At 40.3% G+C, this 21,575-nt stretch overlaps 1 protein-coding gene across 2 annotated transcripts in view; it reads left to right on the top strand.

The window, feature by feature from the left end:
* FAM185A (family with sequence similarity 185 member A) overlaps positions 1 to 21,575 on the top strand; it is a 61,945-nt gene that overhangs the window by 39,445 nt on the left and 925 nt on the right. For both annotated transcript variants that reach the window (XM_015415075.1, XM_015415074.1), the window contains exon 7: positions 1,890 to 2,024. In XM_015415075.1, coding sequence (XP_015270561.1) covers positions 1,890 to 2,024 — 135 coding nt within the window. The remainder of the gene's footprint in view (positions 1 to 1,889; positions 2,025 to 21,575) is intronic.

Below are 21,575 nucleotides of genomic sequence, written 5' to 3'. Positions count from 1 at the left end.
CCACTGAGGAAAAGCCTTAATAGCCTCAGGTGGAATAGCATCAGGCCCTGGAGCTTTTCCCAATTTAAGGGCTGCAATTAAAGACTCAGTCTCCTCAGTCTGCACAGGGGCCCAACTGGGGCAATCATCCAGACAAATGTCAAACTCCTCTTCGGGATTGTGCCTGGTCTCCTGGAAAATCATTGTAAAATAATTGTACCAGCTGTAACTAAGCTGTTTACTGACCCCTTTCTTCCCATGGACTCGGCTACCAAGGCCCAAAATTTCCTTGAGTCATTATTAATTGTGGCCTGCAAGAGGGGTTTCCAACTTTTAATCAGAAAAAATTTCTGCTTCTTCTTATAAAGTTGGTATAAAGCCTTTTTAGATTCGAAGTGTTCTGGAGGGGATTGTGCTACATTTGACCTCCTGTAACATTGGTAAATGTCACGTAAGTGATTCTTCATCACCTGACATTCATTATTGAACCACCCATGCCCAAAGGCTTCCCCACTGCACCTTTGTTGCTTTATTTGTAGCCTCATGATCCCAGAGAGGTCATAAACAAGCTTATCATAAAATGAGATCCATTCTAAAGATGTATTCTCAGATAGACTTACAAACTTATCTAAATTACTGGGAACCAGGAGCTTGGCGGTCATTTCCACAGCCCTCTGTGACCAACTAACCCTAGGTAGCTTTGGTGACACACTGCCACCTTTAACTCTCAGACAGCCCCTCCTACTGGGACTGACAGAGGCACCTAACCTCAAAGTCAACGAGAGATGGTCACTTTCAGGTCATTCAGAGATTGCAAAGGCCTTCAACTCTTCCCTGAGGGCTGGTGAGATTAGCATGTAGTCCACCACACTACACAGTTACAGTCTTCTAAGCCTGTTGAAGTGTAAATTTGCTTAGATGGCACTGCAAGGATCTGCTCCTTTCGTTATTATCTGACACAGAAGTGAAATTAACCTTCCTTCCTAGCGCCAGAGCGAAATTCAAAGTTTCATTAAGTCTGTAGAGAAAAAAAGATAGGAGGAGGATCACCATCTAACTGTTTGTCAAGTGCTTGTTGCCCCATGCAGCCTTGGCACACATGGTATAAAAGATAAAAGGCCTCCTCCCTCTTGAGCTACGAAGACTGTTACTGTGTGGCTCTCTGTAGATTCCTGGGCAAGAGCAGTAGGCTCAGGGCTCTTTTTGTAGAAAAAGCCCAGCAGGAACTCATTAGCATAATATGCCACAACCAACAGCCGGAATGCATTAGCATATTGGGCCACACCCCTGACAGCACAGCTCATTAGCACATTAGGTCGCACCCCCATGTTACCAGAAGTGTGGTTATCCAGCCACACCCACCTTTTATTCTGTTTACCGTGTTTGTTGTCAAAACCCAGGGCTTTTTTGTAGCAGGAACTCCTTTGCATGTTAGGCCACACACCCCTAATGTAACCAATCCTAATGAGTTTCTGCTGTTGGGTGTGGCCTATTATGCTAATGAGTTCCTACTGGGCGTGGCCAACTTGGGAGCCAGCCGGAACTCCCAAAAATAGCCCTGAGTAGGCTCATATCAGTGCGGTGTGATGGTTAGAGTGTTGGACTAGGGTCGGGGAGACCCAGGTTCAAATTTCCATTCTGCCATGGAAGCTTACTGGATGACTGTAGGCCAGTCACGCACTCTTGGCCTCGCCTACCTCACAGAGTTTTTGTGGGGATAAAATGGAGGAGGGGAGATCAAGGTAAGCCAGTTTTGGTCCCCATGTGGGAGAAAGGTGGGATATAAGTTAAGTAAGTAAATAAATATGCCCATGTTCATCTGAGTTTCATTTTTGGGTCTCCTGTGGTTTGACTTTGTGGCTCAAGCCATGCCTTGTCTGTTAGCATGAATCCTTTCATTTTTATCACAGGTTCCATTACAGTCAAGGTACCTGCCACACTTAAAGCGTATCTGCACTTATCTGGAAGCAAGATTGACGTGAGCCCCGAGGTCCAATTACAGGGGACCCAGAATGTCTCCAGAAGGGGCAGCATAACAGTTACTGGTAAGATTTGTCTTTTACTGTCTCTTAATAAACCTTTGCCTTTACTAAAATATCCTTTTTTAATACTTAATAAGTGTATCCCGATTTGATCAGGTTAACACACCCTTTCCCCGGCCAAGTGAAACATGCCCTAGGTTTCTCCCCTCAGTTTTAGTCTACCGTTTGTTGGCTTAAGTGGCATTACATAATGAATCTTTCGATGTACAGAATAATTTAAAATATGTGGCATGATTCACCAAAGTTAATCATTAAATATTTACTTAACCTTGGTTAGATCCAGGGCTGAGGTGAAATATGACTTTGTCCCCCTCCATACACAAATATAATGAAACATCAATCGGCTCATTCCAAGGGCTGCAATTCTAAGCATGTTCACCAGGGTGAAAATCCATAGAACATAATGGGACTTACTTCTGAGTAGGCATGGTAGACACACATAGAAGGAATGTGGTTCAGCTCTTCTCTGTGCCCTGGACTCTGTGCTTCCTGAATCCCTCCAACTCTTTTGGTGCCCCCCCCCCAAGCTCTGGCACTCCAGGCAATCACCTAGGTTTGTTTAGTGAATGGGCCAGCCCTTATTACATCCTCCTTATTGTGTGGAACACCTGTATGTATATAGTTGCTTTATTTTTAATTTCTAAATATTCTTTATTTTAAATTTTGGTGTGGGATCCCAATAAAATATCCACCAAGACAAGGGAAGGCAATTTTCAGCAATTTCCTCTCCCTCCTGTAGGCCCCCCAAGTCACACTTTCTGTTGTTGCTGACAGTCCCCTATCCCTTATGATCAACATTTTGGGGGAGGCCAGTGTGCTGCAGTGGAAAGGGGGAGACAGGAAAGTTCCATTCTGCTGATGGAAATACCTTCTGTTAGTGGAAATTGTACTTGGGGTCCAGTCCTTGGGAATACAGAACCCTGGGTAGTCTGTGGTTAACAACAGTATCTATAATACAGTCATGGAGGGGGAGGATTAGTGTCTGAGTAGGGAGGACCTGGGACTGCTCATGAGCTCTCAACCAAAGTTAAGGAAACAGATCAACCTGACATCTGCAACAGCTCTGTGGGAAAAGGGGTAGTGTTCATTAGGAAGCATGAAATATACATTATCATTCTTAAACTGCATAAAACATTAAATCAGCTTTGGGGGAAAAGCCTTGTTTGTTCAGTGGAAAATTCCCATGGCACAAAGAGTTACTAATAGCAGCTATTTCAGGCTTCTATGTTCAGAAATTACTTCACAGCTAATCTATGGCTAAAATGACATGCCTCTTGGGAGTAGCAACATGAGATACTAGTAAAAAATTATCTGCTGGGAAATGGGAATTAATAGATTAAGTTCTACTTTATATCGGGTTGCTATGATGAGCTTGCCCTCTTCCCTCCCTCACATATAGAATTTTCCCTTCTGTCTGTTTTCTTGCTGAGCAGCCCCTTTATCTATTTTCTTCTTATTTGTTTGTCCGTGGCTTATTTGTCTTATTTGTTTGTCTGATGCTGGCCCAGCCTAGGGAACTGAGGGAAGAGACAAAATCACCTTCTTATATTCTGCTTTTGAAATGACACACTATGGACTTTTGAAAGTTCAAAATAAAATGTTTTATTTAACTTGGAGGAGAAAGGTCAGGTGGAAGATGTATGAGGTGAACAGATAATAAAACTGAGGCAACTTTGTAGTTACACAAGATAATTTGTTGCCAACAAGTAAGTGTTCCTGCTATTCAACAAGACCTTTAAAACTTTAAGGACAGAGGCTTTCTTTTCAATTTCTTCTTAAATACTCAAGCATTCTGAGTTTCACCAACACATAAAGTTTGGAAGGCAGGAACATACAACCAGGTTCTCAAAATCCTTCTTTATACACAGCCCAGGGATCACTCCTCTTTTTCTAGGAGCTATTTCCCTTCTTAAATGGGTAGGGATCGGTTCTCTTTACTAGAAGTTTTTCCACTTTTTTGGCTTGACTGGGGACCCTCCTTATTCCCCTCACTCTCTTAGTCTCCATCCCAGTCCACAGTCAATGCTTAACTGCCTTTTGAAGAGCTGAAAGTTCCCAACTGTCATTCCTTAACTAACTCTCTCAACAGAATTTCATTTGAACTGCCTGTCACTAAAAGGTTCTCAGATTCAGTTAGGTATTAACCCTTGAGGGTCCATCACAGCTTCCAACTCTGGGTTGGGAAAGTCCAGGAGATTTTAGGATGGTGTCTGGGATGGGCAAGGTATAGGAAGGGGAGGGAGCTCAAAAGGAATGTGATGCCATAGAGTCCACCCTTTGAAGCAGCCATTTTTTCCAAGTGAACTGATCTCTTTAGCATGGAGGTCAGTTGTAATTCTAAGAAAACTCTAAACACCTCCCCCAGAGGAGTTTCCAAATTTATCCTGCTCTGGTTCTTAATATTGTTTGTTGATGCTGCACTCCAGAAATGCAGGGCAGCCACACTGAGAATCACATTGTTTGCTACATAGATGTAGGATGACATCTTAAGCTGGTGATGCCATTTTGCCGTACTGCAGGCTCAAAACCAACAGAAATGGGAGGTGTAGTTCCTTAAGAGGAGTTGCCAGTGGACACACCTACTGACTGGGTTTCCACCAATGAGATATACCTTTGAGATTCAGTCAAAGGATTGGATGCAGAGTGTGGGAACAAGTTTAGGGATGGAAATACTAGAGTAAAATGTGCCCTATGGTTTCTGGTTTGATCCCGTGAATCCCTCAATCTCTGCCTCATCCAGCCATAAAAAGTGACACAGAATGCTGAGTGTGGCCTGCAGAGACTGGTTGTGCTAGCTGTAAATGTAGAGTTGTCAGTTCCAGGTTGGGAAATTCCTGGACATTTGGGGGCAGAGTTTGGGGAGAGGAGGGAGCTCAGCAGGGATGTGATGCCATGAAGTTTATCCTTCAAATGAGGGGGTCTGATCTATGTAGCCTGGACATCAGTTGCCATTCTGGGAGAAATCCAGCCCTCACCTAGAAGTTGGCAATCCTATATAAACTTGGTAGTGCAAGGTTACTTTCATGCACTACTAGCAGTATGCCTATGGTTTACTATACTGAAAGAACACATAGAAAAGGGTAAAGATTGGCTTACTTCTATAAACGTCAGTTTCGCAAGAAGTAAAATCACAATAAAAATAGTAGTAGACATACCATTTGAAAGCCTATCAATCAGGATTTTTTGTTTTGTGGGGCAATTTTTTTTTCTCGTGGGGCACCCATTATGCTTAAACTTAAAAATAATAAATAAATGACAGACAAGTCCTTTATCACTCAAAAACGTTTCAAGTTTATTTCAGAAATGCTAACCATTACAGATCTTGTGGTTTGTAACCTAAAAATGTTTCTGAGCCAATGCAGACGTTGATTGCAGACATTGGGATTCTTAAACTGTTATTACAGGGGATTCTAAAGTCCCACCTGGAATCTGGCATCCCTACCTCCCCTCCCCCCCAGTGCAGACATTGGGATTCTTAAACTACCCCCTGTGCAGCTTGATGCAAAACAAAACAAGTAAACCTTAGCCTCCCAAATGGGGGGTGGGGGCAAGTCTTTCCTTGCCAGCTTCAGCTTGCAGGTGACGAGAGCAGCCAGCAGGAGGTGGCAGAGTGCAGCTGCAGCATGGGATTGGAGGGCAGTGGGCATGGGGCTTGTCTTGAGAGAGAGCAGCCAGTAAGAGAGTGCGGAGCAGGGCTTGCCGGTGGCAGCAACAAGCAGCCAGCAGGAGAGGGTGGTGCGGGGCTTGCTGGCAGTGGTGGCGAGAGCACTAAATAAATAAATAAATAAATCCAAAAATTGGAAGTCAGGGGGCCTTGGCAGTAAGTCGAGAGGCCCCACTGTAGCTACAGGCCTGCTTTCAATACAGATTCAACATTCCCAATAACATCTCTTTGGTGTGCTAGTTTCTCCAAAGGGCTGAAAGTGAGAGTCAAATAAAATGTTCCTGTACAAATGGGTGATTTGTTATAAGGCATGTCAGCTCATGCCGTGTGTTATCATGGCCATGTATCACATCAAGGCTCAAGAATCAGGTTTTTTGGTTCAAATAGCCAAGGACTGACACAGATTCTGTCCAACAAGGGGGCTTTTGCAAGCTATGTATTTCCTGTATTCCTATACTTGCATCTCCTGCCAACCTAGCAGTTCGAAAGCAAGAAATTGCAAGTAGATAAATAGGTACCACTTCAGTGGGAAGGTAACAGCGTTCCGTGCGCCTTGGTGTTTAGTCATGCCGGCCACATGACCACGGAAACGTCTTCGGACAGTGCTGGCTCTTCGGCTTTGAAACGGTGATGAGCACCGCAACCCTAGAGTCGGATTCGACTGGCTTTCGATCAAGGGAACCTTTACCTTATACTTGCATAGGATAAGTTCTGCTACTCTGGAACATACGCATATAAAACCACAACTATGTATATTCTAATACAAGCAGACCCCCTTCCTATTCTCAGATCAAAATTGTAATATAATTTTGGATGTTGCAAAAAAAAAATATTCCAAATAGGAAATAGAGAATGAAAGTTCAGATTGTCATACTGCTCAAGGTATTAGAGCTTTCATTGGACAAAGAAAAGGAAAGAATTAAAAAAAGGATGCAAGCACTATAGTAAAGGCAGTTGATACTAACAGCTGATACTAACAGCTCTTTCCTGTAATCCTTTGACTTCTGTACACAAATGTTATGTTGACCAGTGAAGCGAGATCAAAGCTTCTGCAGGATTTGACACCTCTACTTTCTTTTTGCATTTCTGTCTTCCAAAGAAAAGATTGGGACTGAGATCTTCACTTCTGGTGTTTCTAACATGGCCCATGACAAAGCACAAAATGTGGTAGTTAAGATACCTTGACACTTTTATGTCACTGGGAAAGAATGTCCTCGTTAAGTGAATCCTCAAGAGAGCAACCTAACCTTCTCTTCTTTATAAGGAGGGCGGCAGCTAAGTATTCAGTTTCTTTCATATCAGCAAAGGTGACAAAGTTGTAAAAACTTTAGTTTTGGAAAACTAAGTCATCAAACGTGAAAAGAAACCACCACCAGCAGCAGAGGACCTCTTTGCTGGTTTAACATAGAGGCTTTCCAGATGTAGGTACAAGAAATTAAGCAGGCATGCTGAAGATCTAAGGCAAAGATACCATATATCAGATACTCTACATATGAATCTGGAAACTGGCTGTAGAAATTGTGTACTTGGCAGGTTTTTTTTTTTTTTTAATAAGCAGAAAAGAAAGGAAGGGACCATTTTACATGGTCTTGTAAACGGTAGTAACTGCAAATGAAAAAAACATAGATTCCTCCATTTTATGCTTAGAATCTTGTTCATATGTTCTATCTAGTTGAATCAGAATCCAGCAAACATGCATACATCATTTCTGTTGTAAAACCAGATGGACGGGGAAACAACGCATTTTCAACAAGTTACAAAAGAGCCACTGCACTGTGCCATGTGTATAAACAACTGTGCAATTTATTGTATGTGCTTTAGCGATTTCACGGTATGGCTGGTTATGTTCAGATCTGCTATGAAACCTGGTTCGTGGTGGATCTGCTGTGATGAGATGGGCAGTCTGGATTCTTTACAGTTTATTGGTCATCCTGGTAGATCACCTGCTCTAGGTGGTGGACAGTTGAAGGGCACCCCTGTTAGATTTTCTTTTCTTTGACCTCTCAACTACTTTCAGTAGCATCAGCCATGGTATCTTGCTGGCCAAGGCACTATTTAATCAAGACTCCAGTCTTTCATGAGGGGTAAATCCCAGAGGATGGTGCTAGAGGACTGCCCTTTGAGCTTTGGCCTTCTTCAGGGTTTCATGTTGCTCTTGCCCTACCCACTCACATGCTATGTAAAACCCCTGGGGGGAATCATCCAGAGTTTGGAGTTCAATGGCATTAATATGCTGGTGACACTAAGTTCTTGTTGGCAGGTTTCTGTTTATAAAGAACTATGCTGGGAGGTACATCCAGGTTAATGAGAACAGGATGCATTTATATTACTAGACAGAGAAAGAGAAGTTTGAGTTTCTAGCTACATGGCAGAAAGAACAAGGAGAGTGGGAATAAGCAGGACGCAAGCCTGAACAAGGAAACAGCATTTAGCAGATTAGAAAGAAGGGTAGCATCGTCTGGCTTCCATCCTCTGCCTGGCTTTCCCATTTGCTGCCCCCTGTAGTGTACAAAAGTACACTGAACGTTGAATATTCTAAGAGTTCTCCCACTGAAGAGTTAGGCTGGCAGATTTAGAGTTCTCTAGGATTTATCTGGTTGTTGCCATCCTGAAATGAGCACATCTGGCCCAGTGTGACCTTAACAAAATCCATACTAATCTAGATGGGTAGCCGTGTTAGTCTGTCTGTAGCAGTAGAAAAGAGCAAGAGTCCAGTAGCACCTCAAAGACTAACAAAATATGTGATAGGGTATGAGCTTTCATGAGTCATAAGAACATAAGAGAAACCAATGCTGGATCAGGCCAATGGCCCATCCCGTCCAACACTCTGTCACACAGTGGCCAAAAATACCAGGTGCCATCAGGAGGTCCATCAGTGGGGCCAGGACACTGAAAGCCCTTCCACTGTTGCCCCCCCCCCCAGCACCAAGAATACAGAGCATCGCTTGCCCCAGACCGAGAGTTCCTATCTATACCTTGTGGCTAATAGCAACCGATGGACCTCTGCTCCATATGTTTATCCAATTCCCTCTTGAAACCATCCATGCTTGTAGCTGCCACCACCTCCTGTGGCAGTGAATTCCATGTGTGTGTTTTTTTATTTCATACATATAGAATATTAAAACGCATGGTGAAGATCTGAAGATGGAGGAGGAAGAAATGCAAACTGATGAGACCCAGCAAGAAACAAAAGTTGCGTCTGGAATAACTACAACTCAAACATTTAAGATGACTGTTCTACCCCAGAGGATCACAAGATTTAAACTTAAACATTAAGGCGATGATAAAACCCAAAATAAAAGTGGATAGAGAGAAAATAAAAATAATTTCAATAAACGTTAATGGCTTAAATGTACCCAAGAAAAGAATACAAACTTTTCAACAACTGAAGAAGATGCAACTGGACATTATATGTTTACAAGAGACTCACATAAGATATTCAGACCAAAAGTATTTGGAGAATAGAAAACTTGGAAAAAAATTATATCTTCAGACAAAAAAAAGAGAGAAGAGTAGTAGCTATATATGTCAAAGAACATTTACATCCAGAACTAATATACAGCTCAGGAGATGGTAGTATTTTGATGGTTCAAGTGCAAAGACAAAGTAAAATAACCTTAATAGTAAATATATATGCACCTAATCAATATCAAGAATAATTCTTTAAATTACTTCAGGAACTTATTTCCCAACAGAACTATGAGGAGATCTGTTTGACTGGAGATTACAATGCTGTTTTTGACAGACTTTCAGATAGAAAAACAGGTACTGGAAAACAAAAACAAGGTAATGAACTATCTAATATATTTTTACAACTTGCAGAAGAGCATAATTTGATTGATGCTTGGAAAATTAGAAATCCAAACAAGAAGGACTATACTTTTTATTCAGCAAGACATAAATCATGGTTAAGGATAGACATGTGTTGGAGCTCCTCAACAATTACAAATGATTTAATGGAAGTGGAAATTCTACCAGCAACGTTTGCAGACCATAATCCTCTTATGCTTACACTACTAGATGCTCCAAAGAAAAGTAGATAGACTCTCAATACATTTTTACTGAAAAATTTAAAATTTGTAACTGAGACAAAAAAAGAGCTTCAAATGTTCTTTCAGCAAAATATACAACCAGATATTTCTATCAGAACAGTATGGGATACATTTAAGGCATATGCCAGAGGTTGGATAATTAGAGAAGCAGCACACATGAAAAAACAAAAAGTGGAAAAATATCTAGGAATAAATATCACAAGCAGATGTAGCTCTTTGTTGAAAGATAACTATATAGAACTTATGATAGATATTATAAAAGACTTGGAAAAATGGGGGGAAAGTACAGTGATCTTCCCAAGATTAATCTTTTTATTTAAAACAATACCAGTTTTTCAAAATCAACAGTATTTTAAAGAACTTGATAAAGTAATGTCACAATTTATATGGCAGAGTTTTAGTTTAGTTTATTTCTACAGTCCTTAGACCAGTCATACAAAATATATGGCAGAGCAAAAAAACAAGAATAAAAATGAAGGTTTTACAAAATGCTAAAGAAAGAGCTGGACTTACATTATTGGACTGGTTTTTATATTACAGAGCAGCAGCACTGACGTGTCTAAAAGAATGGATCACATTAGAAAACACTAGAATATTAACTTTGGAGGGGCATGATCTGTTATTGGGTTGGCATGCATTTATGTGGTATGGAAAATCAGATACGCACAGCTATTTATCGGAAAGAGAGTCCTCGTTGGAAGACACTGAGTCCAGTTCACCACTGGATTTGCTGTCATCTTCTTCCTCTCGACCTCTTCTGTCTCTCCCAGCTGCACTCTCAGGAACTCACGTGCTTTGGAAACAGAGTCAATCTTTTCTTTTTTATCGTGTAGTTTGAAAATGACGTATTCTGGAATTAACCATCTGTAAACAATGCTGTTTGTTTTTAGAAAAGGGATTAGGTCTTTATATTGCTTTCTTTTTTGCCTTATTTCAAATGGAATGTTTTTTAAAATCCTAATGGTATTGTCCCCAAAGAAGATTTTGAGGACACATGGTTAAGGTTTTATAAATGGACAGAGGAACATAACATATCAAATTCCTAGACTTACAGTCGAATTTAAAAGGAGTAAGATCTACATATATACTTATGAGCAAAAAGTTTTTATTACAATTACAAGGTGTATAAAAGGAACTTTTTAATTACAGTATGAGGTCAAATGACAACGGGGGAGGATCATACAATGAATCTTCCCCAAATGTTTATGAATTCCATGTGTTAATCACTCTTTGGGTGAAGTAGTACTTCATTTTATCTCTTGTAACCCAACTGTTGTAACCCAACTGCTCAGCAGTTTCATTTAGTACCCACAAGTTCTTGTACTGTGAGAAAGGGAGAAAAATACTTCTTTCTCTACCTGCTCTATCACATGCATAATCTTGTAAACTTCTGTCATGTCACCCCTCAGTCTTCGTTTTTCCAAGCTAAAGAGCCCCAAGCACTTTAACCTTTCTTTATAGGGAAATGGTCCAACCCTTTTATCATTCTAGTTGCCCTTTCCTGCACTTTTTCCAGTGCTATAATATCCTTTCTGAGGTGTGGTGACCAGAATTGCACACAGTATTCCAAATGAGGTCACACCATCGATTTATACAAGGGTATTTTGATACTGGCTGATTTGTTTTCAGTTCCCTCCTAATAATCCCCAGCATAGTGTTGGCCTTTTTTATTGCAGTCGCACACTGTTTCGTCATTTTCAGTGAGTTATCTACTACGATTCCAAGATCTCTCTCTTGCTCAGTCTCCACTAGTTCAAGCACAATCAACGTGTATTTATAGTTAGGATTTTTGGCCCCAATGTGCATCACTTTGCACTTGGCCACATTGAACCCCATTTGCCAAGTTGATGCCCACTCGCCCATCCTTGACAGATCCCTTTGGAGTGCCTCACAGTCCTCCCTGGTTTTCACCACCCTAAACAATTTTGTGTCATCCACAAATTTAGCCACTTCACTGCTTACTCCCAACTCCAAATCATTAATAAACAAGTTAAAAAGCATCAGACCGAGTACTGAGCCCTGTGGTACCCCACTGCTTACCACCCTCCACTGTGAAAATTGCCCATTTATACTCACGCTCGGTTTCCTATTAATTAGCTAGTTTTGATCCACAAGAGGACTTGTCCTTTTATCCCGTGACTATTGAGCTTACTTAGGAGCCTTTGATGAGGAACTTTATCAAAAGCTTTCTGGAAGTCAAGGTAAACAATATTGATTGGTTCCCCCTTGTCCACATGTTTGTTCACTCCTTCAAAGAACACTAACTGGTTAGTGAGACAAGATCTTCCCTTACAGAACCCATGCTGAGTCTGCCTCAATAGTTTTTGTCCATCAATGTGCCTACTAATACTCTTGTTAATAACAGTTTTCATCAACTTACCCGGTATTGACGTCAGACTGAAATCACTCAATGAAATTGCTGAGCAGTCAGACTAGAATGGATAAAAGGAAATACTTCTTCATCCAAAGAGTGAGTAACACATGGAATTCACTGCCACAGGAGGTGGCGGTGGCTACAAGCATGGGCAGCTTCAAGAGGGAATTAGATAAACATATGGAGCAGAGGTCAATCAGTGGCTATTAGCCATAACGTATAGATAGGAACTCTCAGTCTGGGGCAAGTGATGCACTGTATTCTTGGTGCTGGGGGGGGGCAGCAGTGGGAGGGCTTCTAGTGTTCTGGCCCCACTGGTGGACCTCCTGATGGCACCTGATATTTTTGGCCACTGTGTGACTGAGTGTTGAACTGGATGGACCATTGGCCTGATCCAACATTGGCTCTTATGTTTTTATGAAAGTTCATGCAGAAATAAATGGAGTTTGTCTTTAATGTGCCACTAGTCTTCTGTCTTCATCCAGTACTGCATTTTACCCAATTGCAATTTAATGCAGCTCTGAGGCCCAAACCCAGAGGTGCACAGGGAGTTCCATGTCTCCAAATCCCAAGGATTTTAAAAAACTCAATAGTCTGGCCTGATGGGGCCTGATAGACATACTTGAAAAAATGGAACTCCCTGTGCACATCTGGTCTGACCATGAGGGCAGCACAGAAAGTGTGGTGTTACTAATGTAAGAAAAAACCAGAATTAATACCATGAGTGACCAAGTTAGAACTTTCCATTTGCCAAGTATTTCAGTCCGCACTAGTGCTTCTTGTCTCCCTCCCTCCACTTGCCTAAATTCTTGGAATGATTTTGAAGAACATGTTTATTTTTGTAAATGCAATCCATGGCAAAGTAACCTCTAGTATCTCCACTTTAGGTGATAAATGGCTGTAGCTGAAGTGTGATTCCTTGGGAGGCCTCTCAGAGCTGAGACACATCTTTGTTTTTCATGGGCTTTGTCTTTATTTGGATAGAGGTGGTTCTCGAGTGCATAAAGTTGTGTTGGGTTTTAAATAGGAAGTAGACTTTTGGGTGAAAATGAAACATGCTGACAGAAGTTTAGCCTGTGATTTGTGCACTGTGAGTCGTTTGCACCTCGTTTCTATAATGGTGAAGGAAATCCTATACCTAGGGAAACAAAAAGTTGTCTTTGTTTCACATTCCATGACAATACTGTGCTTCGTTGAACATTCTGTAGTTCAAGCTGAGACACTAAGGGAGCAATCTAAACTTATCTACTCTGAAATGTCTCGTTTTATTCAATGGGGCTTACTCCCAGGGAAGTATTCTTAGTATTGCAGCCTAACAGTGCAATTTTAAGCAGAGCCACACCTTCCTGACTCCTTTGAAGTCAAGAAGTTTAGAAGTATGTTAACCCTGCATAGGATTGCACTATGAACTATGTTATGCCTATACCTTTCCAGTTTAGTTGTATTACATTTCACAAAAAAACTTGCCCGAATCCCATTCGAACTAAGTTCTTTGATACAATTCTGTTTTATTTTGCCTTTCTGCTTTAAAGCCAGATGCTGAAAATAGGTGGGGGAGGGGGGATGACTGCAAATAGGATTGGAAACATGAGAATGAAAGTTTTTTGGATTCTTGCTGTGACCTTGAATTCCCCCCCCCCCGAAACAGATGTTTAGAGTTGTTGTTTCAAAGTAATTTTGTATTGCTTGTGTGGTTTTTGAAAAACTGGTTGAAAAGGTTTGTTTGACATTTCATGACCATAATACAATTTTTAAAATATGTCCTAAGATAAAAGAGGATAAGTATTGTGGTGGAGCTACAAGCATCCATTTTGCATTTTAATTTTTAGCACTTTTCTAATAGTCGCACTTTTAGATGTTACACACTTTTAAAGCTTTGTTAAAAGACCACAGAAATTGCTTGGCGTGAAAATAGAGCAAAAAAAATATTAAGAGCAGGAAAGGAGATGAATAATGGGGGATCAAACTAACATGTACACAATAAGTTGAAGAATTAAAAGAAAAATCACATTTCTTACTGGACAATAAAGCAAGGCAAAAGGAACCCTTTTTAAACTGAAAGGATGTATGTTTAGTTAATAAATGGTAACAGTTCCCATTGCTACAGTTGGATTAAAACCATGTTAGTAAAGAAACAATATTGTGCCACATACCTCTGTGGTTCAGAGCTTGCCGAACTGGATGTGATGTGGGAGAACTGTTTTCAAGTTTCTGTACATGCAGAGAATGGCTTTGGAGTATTATTTTCCCCCAAAAGCAATTGGACTATGTCTACCTCACATGATTGTAATGCGGATGAGGGTTAAGATGGATATTTCAAATAGTAATCATATAAATACTACACATAAATCATATATAGTATATAAATATAATAGAGTGTGTGTATGAACAACACATTCAAATTCCCTCTGTTGAGGAAGGATTTTTTTCCTTCTATGGATCAGACAGTAACATATTTATTTTTTTCACTTAACAAGTAGTAGTAGGCTTAAAACAAGCTAGTCAAAAATCAGTGATTATGATTTAGTGAAAGTTAGGTGCTCTCAAAAGGGTTGGCCTGCTTGGGGTTAACTGTAAACAAAAACTACTAATGGATTCAATCTGTTGGGCTAGTCTGATGCATGGATTTAGATCTTGGCCAGACAAATAGTTCTCTGAATAAGGAGAAAAGCTGTGGAATTGTAAGAGTAGTCTCTGCCAGCTCTCCTTTGAACAAGAAGGTTTGAGGATGTTGGCTTTTAAGATAGCAGGGAATTCTTGAAGAAAAGCTCTACAGACTTCCAGGGAAAATGGCAGCATGAAATACATGGAAAATCTGAAATTAGAAAATACCTGGAGGACCAATCACCCAAAGGGCAAAGACTTTACCTTTTTCTCGGACAGACACCAAACATACTCAAGAATAGATACGTGTTGCATACCAAAAAGTTTGACAATGAATCTACAAAAAGCAGATATTCAGCCAAAGACATTTGCGGACCATAACCCCAACAGAAGAAGTCTTGAAATGGAATAGAAAATCAAGAAAAAGATGGAGACTAAAAGATGCTCTTTTACTGTAAAAAGATAAATGTAAAAGATTTGGAAGAATTTTTTTAAATAAATAATACAGAAGGAATATCCTCAGCCACAATTTGGGAAGCAAGCAAAGCTTTTTTCAGAGGAATTCTACTAGCAGCCTCCACTAAAAAGAAGCAAGAAAGATTAGAACAAACCAATAGTTGAAAAAATCCAGACATTGGAAGAACAACTTAAAAACAATATTAATAAAGAAATGCTAGCAAAACCAATAAGACATGTTAGAAATGAAAGAGGTACAGAAAAAACCCTAAAATTTCTGAAACAAAGGCATTGTGAACATGCAAATAAACCTGGCAGATATTTGGCGTACTGTTTTAGGAAAGAAAAAGAAAAAAGAGTGGTAACAGGTGTAAAGAAAGGAGATCAAATTATATATGCAGAAAAAGAAATACAGGAACAATTTATCAATTTTTTTCAGGATTATACACAAAGAAGTCTATCTCAGAAGAAGGATTGAGAGAATATTTAAAAGACATCCTGATCACAAAGTTTACGCCAGAACATAGAAAAATATTAAGCCAAACAAGAACAATTCAAGAAATCTCCCAGGCAACAGAAGGACAAAGCACCAGGACCAGATGGGCTTACAGCAACATATTACAAACATTTTGAAGAAGTATTAATGATACCATTAAAAGTTATGAACGAGATAAAAAAAGATAATATCTCCAACTTGGCAAGGGGTATACATAACATTAATAATAAAGTGGGCAGTGATGCATCGCTACTACAGTCATACAGACCTTTTTCTCTGATGAATGTAGATTACAAAATCTTTGTCACAGTAATAGCAGAAAGACTAAGAAAATGTATCCCAAATTTAATGCATTCCAACCAAACAGACTTTGTATCAAAGAGAGGTATAGAAAAGATAATATATGATTTTATGGTATATACTGGTATCAACAAGATTTTAGTAACTGGGAAATTAACAGAAGCAATCTCAATCGAAAAAGGAACACATCAGGGGTGTCCTTTGTCACTTCTACTATTTATTCTAGTGATAGACCTTCTAGCTATAAAGATCAGAAAAGACACTAGGATTAAGAGAATAAAAGTGGATCCTGTAGAGTTCAAAATGAAAAGCTATGCAGATGACATAGTCCTAACAGTCTTGAATGCCCAAAAATTGTTACAGTACGTAATGGAACATAGCAAAGAATTTAGATCCTTTTCAGGCTACAAAATTAACAGAAAGACGAGATTATAAGGAGTACAGAATGTAGAATAGCCACCAGCCCCCTTAAATATTTGGGAATAAATGTGATTGGGCAAAACTGGCATCTTTTAAAAAGTATCTACCAGAAGATTTGGAAACTGATACAAGCAGATTTACCTAGATGGAAAAAAATTAAAATCTCATGGCTAGGAAGAATCTCTGCAATCAAAATGAATGTATTGCCAAAACTAGATTTTCAGTTCCAAATGTTACCCATACATATAGAAGAAAATTGAAAGAGTGGCAGAGACAGATAAACCAATTTATTTGGAATGGCAAGAAACCAAGAATAAATGTCAAAATATTAGAAGATGAGAAAAAGAGAGGAGGACTAGCAATTCCAAATATAAAATTATATTAACAAGCAGTGGGTTTAGTCTGGAATGCAGACCGGATTAAAAAACCAAGACAAAAATAGTAAAACTTGAATAAGCAGACCTAGATGAAGGTTTACACAGTTATTTGTGGATTAAGAAATCAACTAAAATGATCATAACACAAAAATAAGTCATATAATCAGGGACGGACTTTTTAGAATATGAGTTACAGACCGGAATGTATTGAGCCCTCCAAATTTTTCGCTCATGTCCCCAGTAGAAGCCTATCACAATAAGAACACAAGAAATAAAAATGATTTTTAATGGATTGTACGATGATAAATACTCAGGGGAAAATCCAGTCATGACAAGATATTAGAGATGAAGGTATAAACACTCAATGGTTGCTATATGATCAAGCAGCTTCAAGATTAAAGAAGATCATGAACACTGAAGGTGGAGCTCTAAGAGATGCGACTGAATTCAAACAGCTGATTATAAAACAAAAAGAGCACTTACTGTGATGGATATTACTCCAGCTAGAAACAGAACAAGTGAAAAATATGTGATTAAATGGATGCAAAACTTTAAAGAACAGGTACCTATGCATTAATGGGAATGGTTATGGGAAGGAATTAAGAGAAAATTGGTATAAAATGCTTTTTAGATGGTATATAACTCCAAAAGATATTGAGAAAGCAATAAAAACTACAAAGGAAAATCCTGAAAGTGTCAAGACATAAATGGAATCTTTTTTCATATGTGGTGGATGTATAAGAAAGCAAAAAGATATTGGAAGGAAATGCATGGAAAATGCAGAACATATTAAAATTCAAATTCCCTATGGAAGCCAAGAATATACTATTAGGTATACTGCCTAACAAATTACAAAAAACTTTGGAAGAGATATTCAAATACATGGTGACAGCAGTTAGAATTATCTATGCAGAAAAATGGAAACTTGACATCTGTCCATGCTTAGAAGAATGAGAAAATAAACTTGCTGAATATAGAGTAACAACTTATTAACAACTTATTTGAGAAACAGGTCAATTATGAAATTTGGAAAGAGATGGAGTATGTACTATGCAAGCAAGAGACAAATTTAGAATGAGAAGCCGTTTAAATTACTGTATACAAAGGTATGGTAATGAAGGGGGGCTTCCGGTCTGGCTCCCGCGAATGGCAGACGCATCCTCGGGTCACTCCCGAGGGCGTCTCGCCCGCCCGCGGTGGAGGAGGGAATCCGCGCGAGCAGAGACCCGAATGAGCCCCTCAGGAAGAGAGGAGCTCGGATCCGGGGCGCTTTAGGGCGCTACAGGGGGGAGTCTCTCTTTTGGCCGAGAGGTCGGAGATTGAAGCTCCCGCCATGCCCTGCCCCAACGGACCTTGCTGCGTGAGCGACCCCGTTTCACGGGGTTTAGCAGAGCCACCAGACGTCACCGAGTGATAAAGCGATCATCCGGAAAAAAAGAGAAAAAGAAAAGATCGGCTTAACTGTGAGTTGTCAAAATACAGAGAAAAAGAACTAAAAACGTTTCCCCCCCCCCAGCGAAAAAGGCGAGGAGGCTAACCCTCTACTTGTACAAGCGAAAAAGAAAAAGAGGGGGGGGAATGGACTGAGCGGATAGTGATGTTTTCCTTTGATGTATTTGAAACAAAGCGAGAATCTATCTCTCTGGAGCACACTTTAAGAACTTTCTAAAAGTAAACAAAAAAGAAAAGATGTCGGAGCTGGGTAAAAACGAGCGGAGAAGAAGGGAGGGACTTCCGTCTGGGCGTTTGCTTGTGTGTGAGAGCCGGCGGTTTAATAAAAGCGAAATGAAATTAATACCATTCTCAAAGCCGGGGACCTCCTGAAATGGCATGTAAGGAAGAGGATTTGTAGTGCATGAACTGAGAGTGTTAACAGCAACCCGAAGGACGACCGAACAAGCCGGAAGGTGAAGATAACAGAGGAAGCTCCTCCACGTCAGCGATAGTAAAAGTACCCAGCACGCAAAGAAGCGGTTCTGAATGCGCCCAGAAGAGACTTTTTTTTATTAACAGAAACTCAAAGGAACATTACTAACATATTAACAGAGAATTACATGCGACCGGACCAAGAAAAGAAGTTTGACAACACACAGAAGAAGCTCAAGAAGTTTAATTGGACATTACTAACAGTTTAATTTACCAGTTTATATATCACTCCGCTTTCTCTTTCTCCCACTGTCTACCCTTCCCATTTTTTCTTTTAAGCGAAATACCTCCCCTTTTTAGGGGAGTCAATAAAATCTTTATTAAAAAAAAGGTATGGTAATGAAGAAGATGGCCTTTATATCCCACTCTTTACTACCCGAAGGAGTCTCGGAGCAGCTTACAATCACCTTCCCTTCCTCTCCCCGCAACAGGCACCCTGTGAGGTAGGTGGGGCTGAGAGAGCTCTGAGAGAACTGTGACTGACCCAAGGTCACACAGCTGGCTGCATGTGGAGGCTGGCGAATCAAACTTGGTTCTCCAGATTAGAGTCTGCTGTTCTTTGGGGGGTGGTATTTTTGTACATGTGTGTCCGTGTGTGCTTGTATGCCTGAAAGTCATGGCCACTTCTGGCGACCCCTAGGCTTGGACGTTTTTCAGAGAGGTAACTTGATAGCTTGCCTCTGCATCCTGAGCCCTGGTATTCCTTAGAGGTCTCTCTTCCAATTACTTGCCAGGGTCAGCCCTGCTTAGCTTCTGAGATCTGACATGATTGTGCTTGCCTGAGCTATCCAGGTTAGGGCAGAGTCTGCTGCTCTTAACCACTACACCACAGCTGGCTCTGTGAAGCAGAATCAGTTTTAAATGTAACATCCTGAATATAAATGTGTGTAAGGAAGTGGACCCTGGGGAGAACATCATTTTTTAAAATTTTTCTTATTGTGAGATATATAATAGACTTTCCTTCTGTATTTTTGTTATATTGCCTAATTGTTAAAAGTAATAGCGAGTATGCAGAAGAGGAGAAAAAAAGTAATACTGAGAATGTAGCAATGATGAAACTAATAATGTAGCTGCAAAACAGAGTAGTTATGTAATTTGAAATGTAGAAATGATGAATGTAAATATACCCCATCAGAAGTAAATATTGTACATTATAGACAAAGCTCCAAAAACTTTTCCATGTAACAAATGGGGCGTTGGGGAGAAATATTTTCTGTTTCTTATACTTGGTTATATGATATATATAATAATGTTAGATAAAACCCTTTTTTTCTTTCTGTATTTAAATGGGCCTTAGAAAGCATTAGTAACAACAAAGCTAGTGGAGGTGATGGTATTCCAGCTGAACTATTCAAAGTCTTAGAAGATGATGCTGTTAAAGTGCTGCACTCCATTTGCCAGCAAATTTGGAAAACGCAACAGTGGCCACAGGATTGGAAAAGGTCAGTATACATTCCAATCCCAAAGAAGGGCAATGCCAAGGAATGTTCAAACTATCGCACAATTGCACTCATATCACACGCTAGCAAGGTCATGCTCAAGATCCTACAAGCTAGGCTTCAACAGTACGTGGATAGAGAACTACCAGAAGTACAAGCTGGGTTTCGAAGAGGTAGAGGAACTAGAGATCAAATTGCCAACATTCGCTGGATTATGGAAAAAGCAAGAGAGTACCAGAAAAATATCTACTTCTGCTTCATTGACTATGCTAAAGCCTTTGACTGTGTGGATCACAACAAACTATGGCAGGTCCTTAAAGAGATGGGAGTACCAGACCACCTCACATGTCTCTTGAGAAACCTGTATGAGGGCCAAGAAGCGACAGTTAGAACCGGATATGGAACAACTGATTGGTTCAGCATAGGAAAAGGAGTACGACAAGGATGTATATTGTCACCTTGCTTATTTAATATATATGCAGAGTACATCATGCGAAATGCTGGCCTGGATGAATCACACTGACTTCAGCCTTTGAGAAGTTCCTGGTGGTGATGCACTGTGCTAAAACTGATGCTGCTTTTGGAAGAGCAGTTCTTCAGAGCCTGTTTCTTCAAGACGACCTGCAGATAACATCAGGTACATGGCTCCCTAGTCATCAAATCACCGCAGACTGTGACTGCAGCCATGAAATTAAAAGACGCCTGCTCCTTGGGAGGAAAGCGATGGCGAACCTAAACAGCATGATAAAAAGTAGAGACATCACCCTGCCAACAAAAATACGCATGGTCCAAGCAATGGTATTCCCAGTAGTCATGTATGGCTGTGAGAGTTGGACTATAAGGAAGGCCGAGCGCCGAAGAATAGATTCTTTTGAACTATGGTGCTGGAGGAGACTCTTGAGAGTCCCTTGGACTGCAAGAAGATCAAATCAGTCAATTCTAAAAGAAATCAACCCTGACTGTTCCCTGGAAGGCCAGATAATGAAACTGAAGCTCAAATACTTTGGCCACCAAATGAGAAGGGAGCACTCACTGGAGAAGACCCTGATGCTGGGAAAGATTGAAGGTCAAAGAAGACGGGGACGGCAAAGGATGAGATGGTTAGACAGTGTCATCGATGCAACGAACATGAAATTGAGCCAACTTCAGAGGACGGCGGAAGACAGGAGGGCCTGGCGGGAGATGATCCATGGGGTCGCGAAGAGTCGGACTCGACTGTGCGACTGAACAACAACAACAGCATTTCCGCTATACTATGAGAGAGAGAGAGAGAGAGATGCTCTATGGATTTTAAAGAACCTGGGTCTGTCTCCATTGTACATGCTCTTCTGCAGGGATCAGAATTCAGAGTATAAATCTAGTAGAGAATACAGAAGTGGTTTCTTTTGATATATCATATATTAGTCTACTAGTCAGTGTAATTAATAGATTAATTTAATATTGAAA

Source organism: Gekko japonicus, unplaced genomic scaffold (genome assembly GCF_001447785.1).
Source record: "Gekko japonicus isolate JY-2015 unplaced genomic scaffold, Gekko_japonicus_V1.1 scaffold5, whole genome shotgun sequence".
In the NCBI taxonomy this organism is placed as follows: domain Eukaryota; kingdom Metazoa; phylum Chordata; class Lepidosauria; order Squamata; family Gekkonidae; genus Gekko; species Gekko japonicus.
Note: the sequence above shows the minus strand (reverse complement) of the source record. Positions and strands in the feature narration are given on the sequence as shown.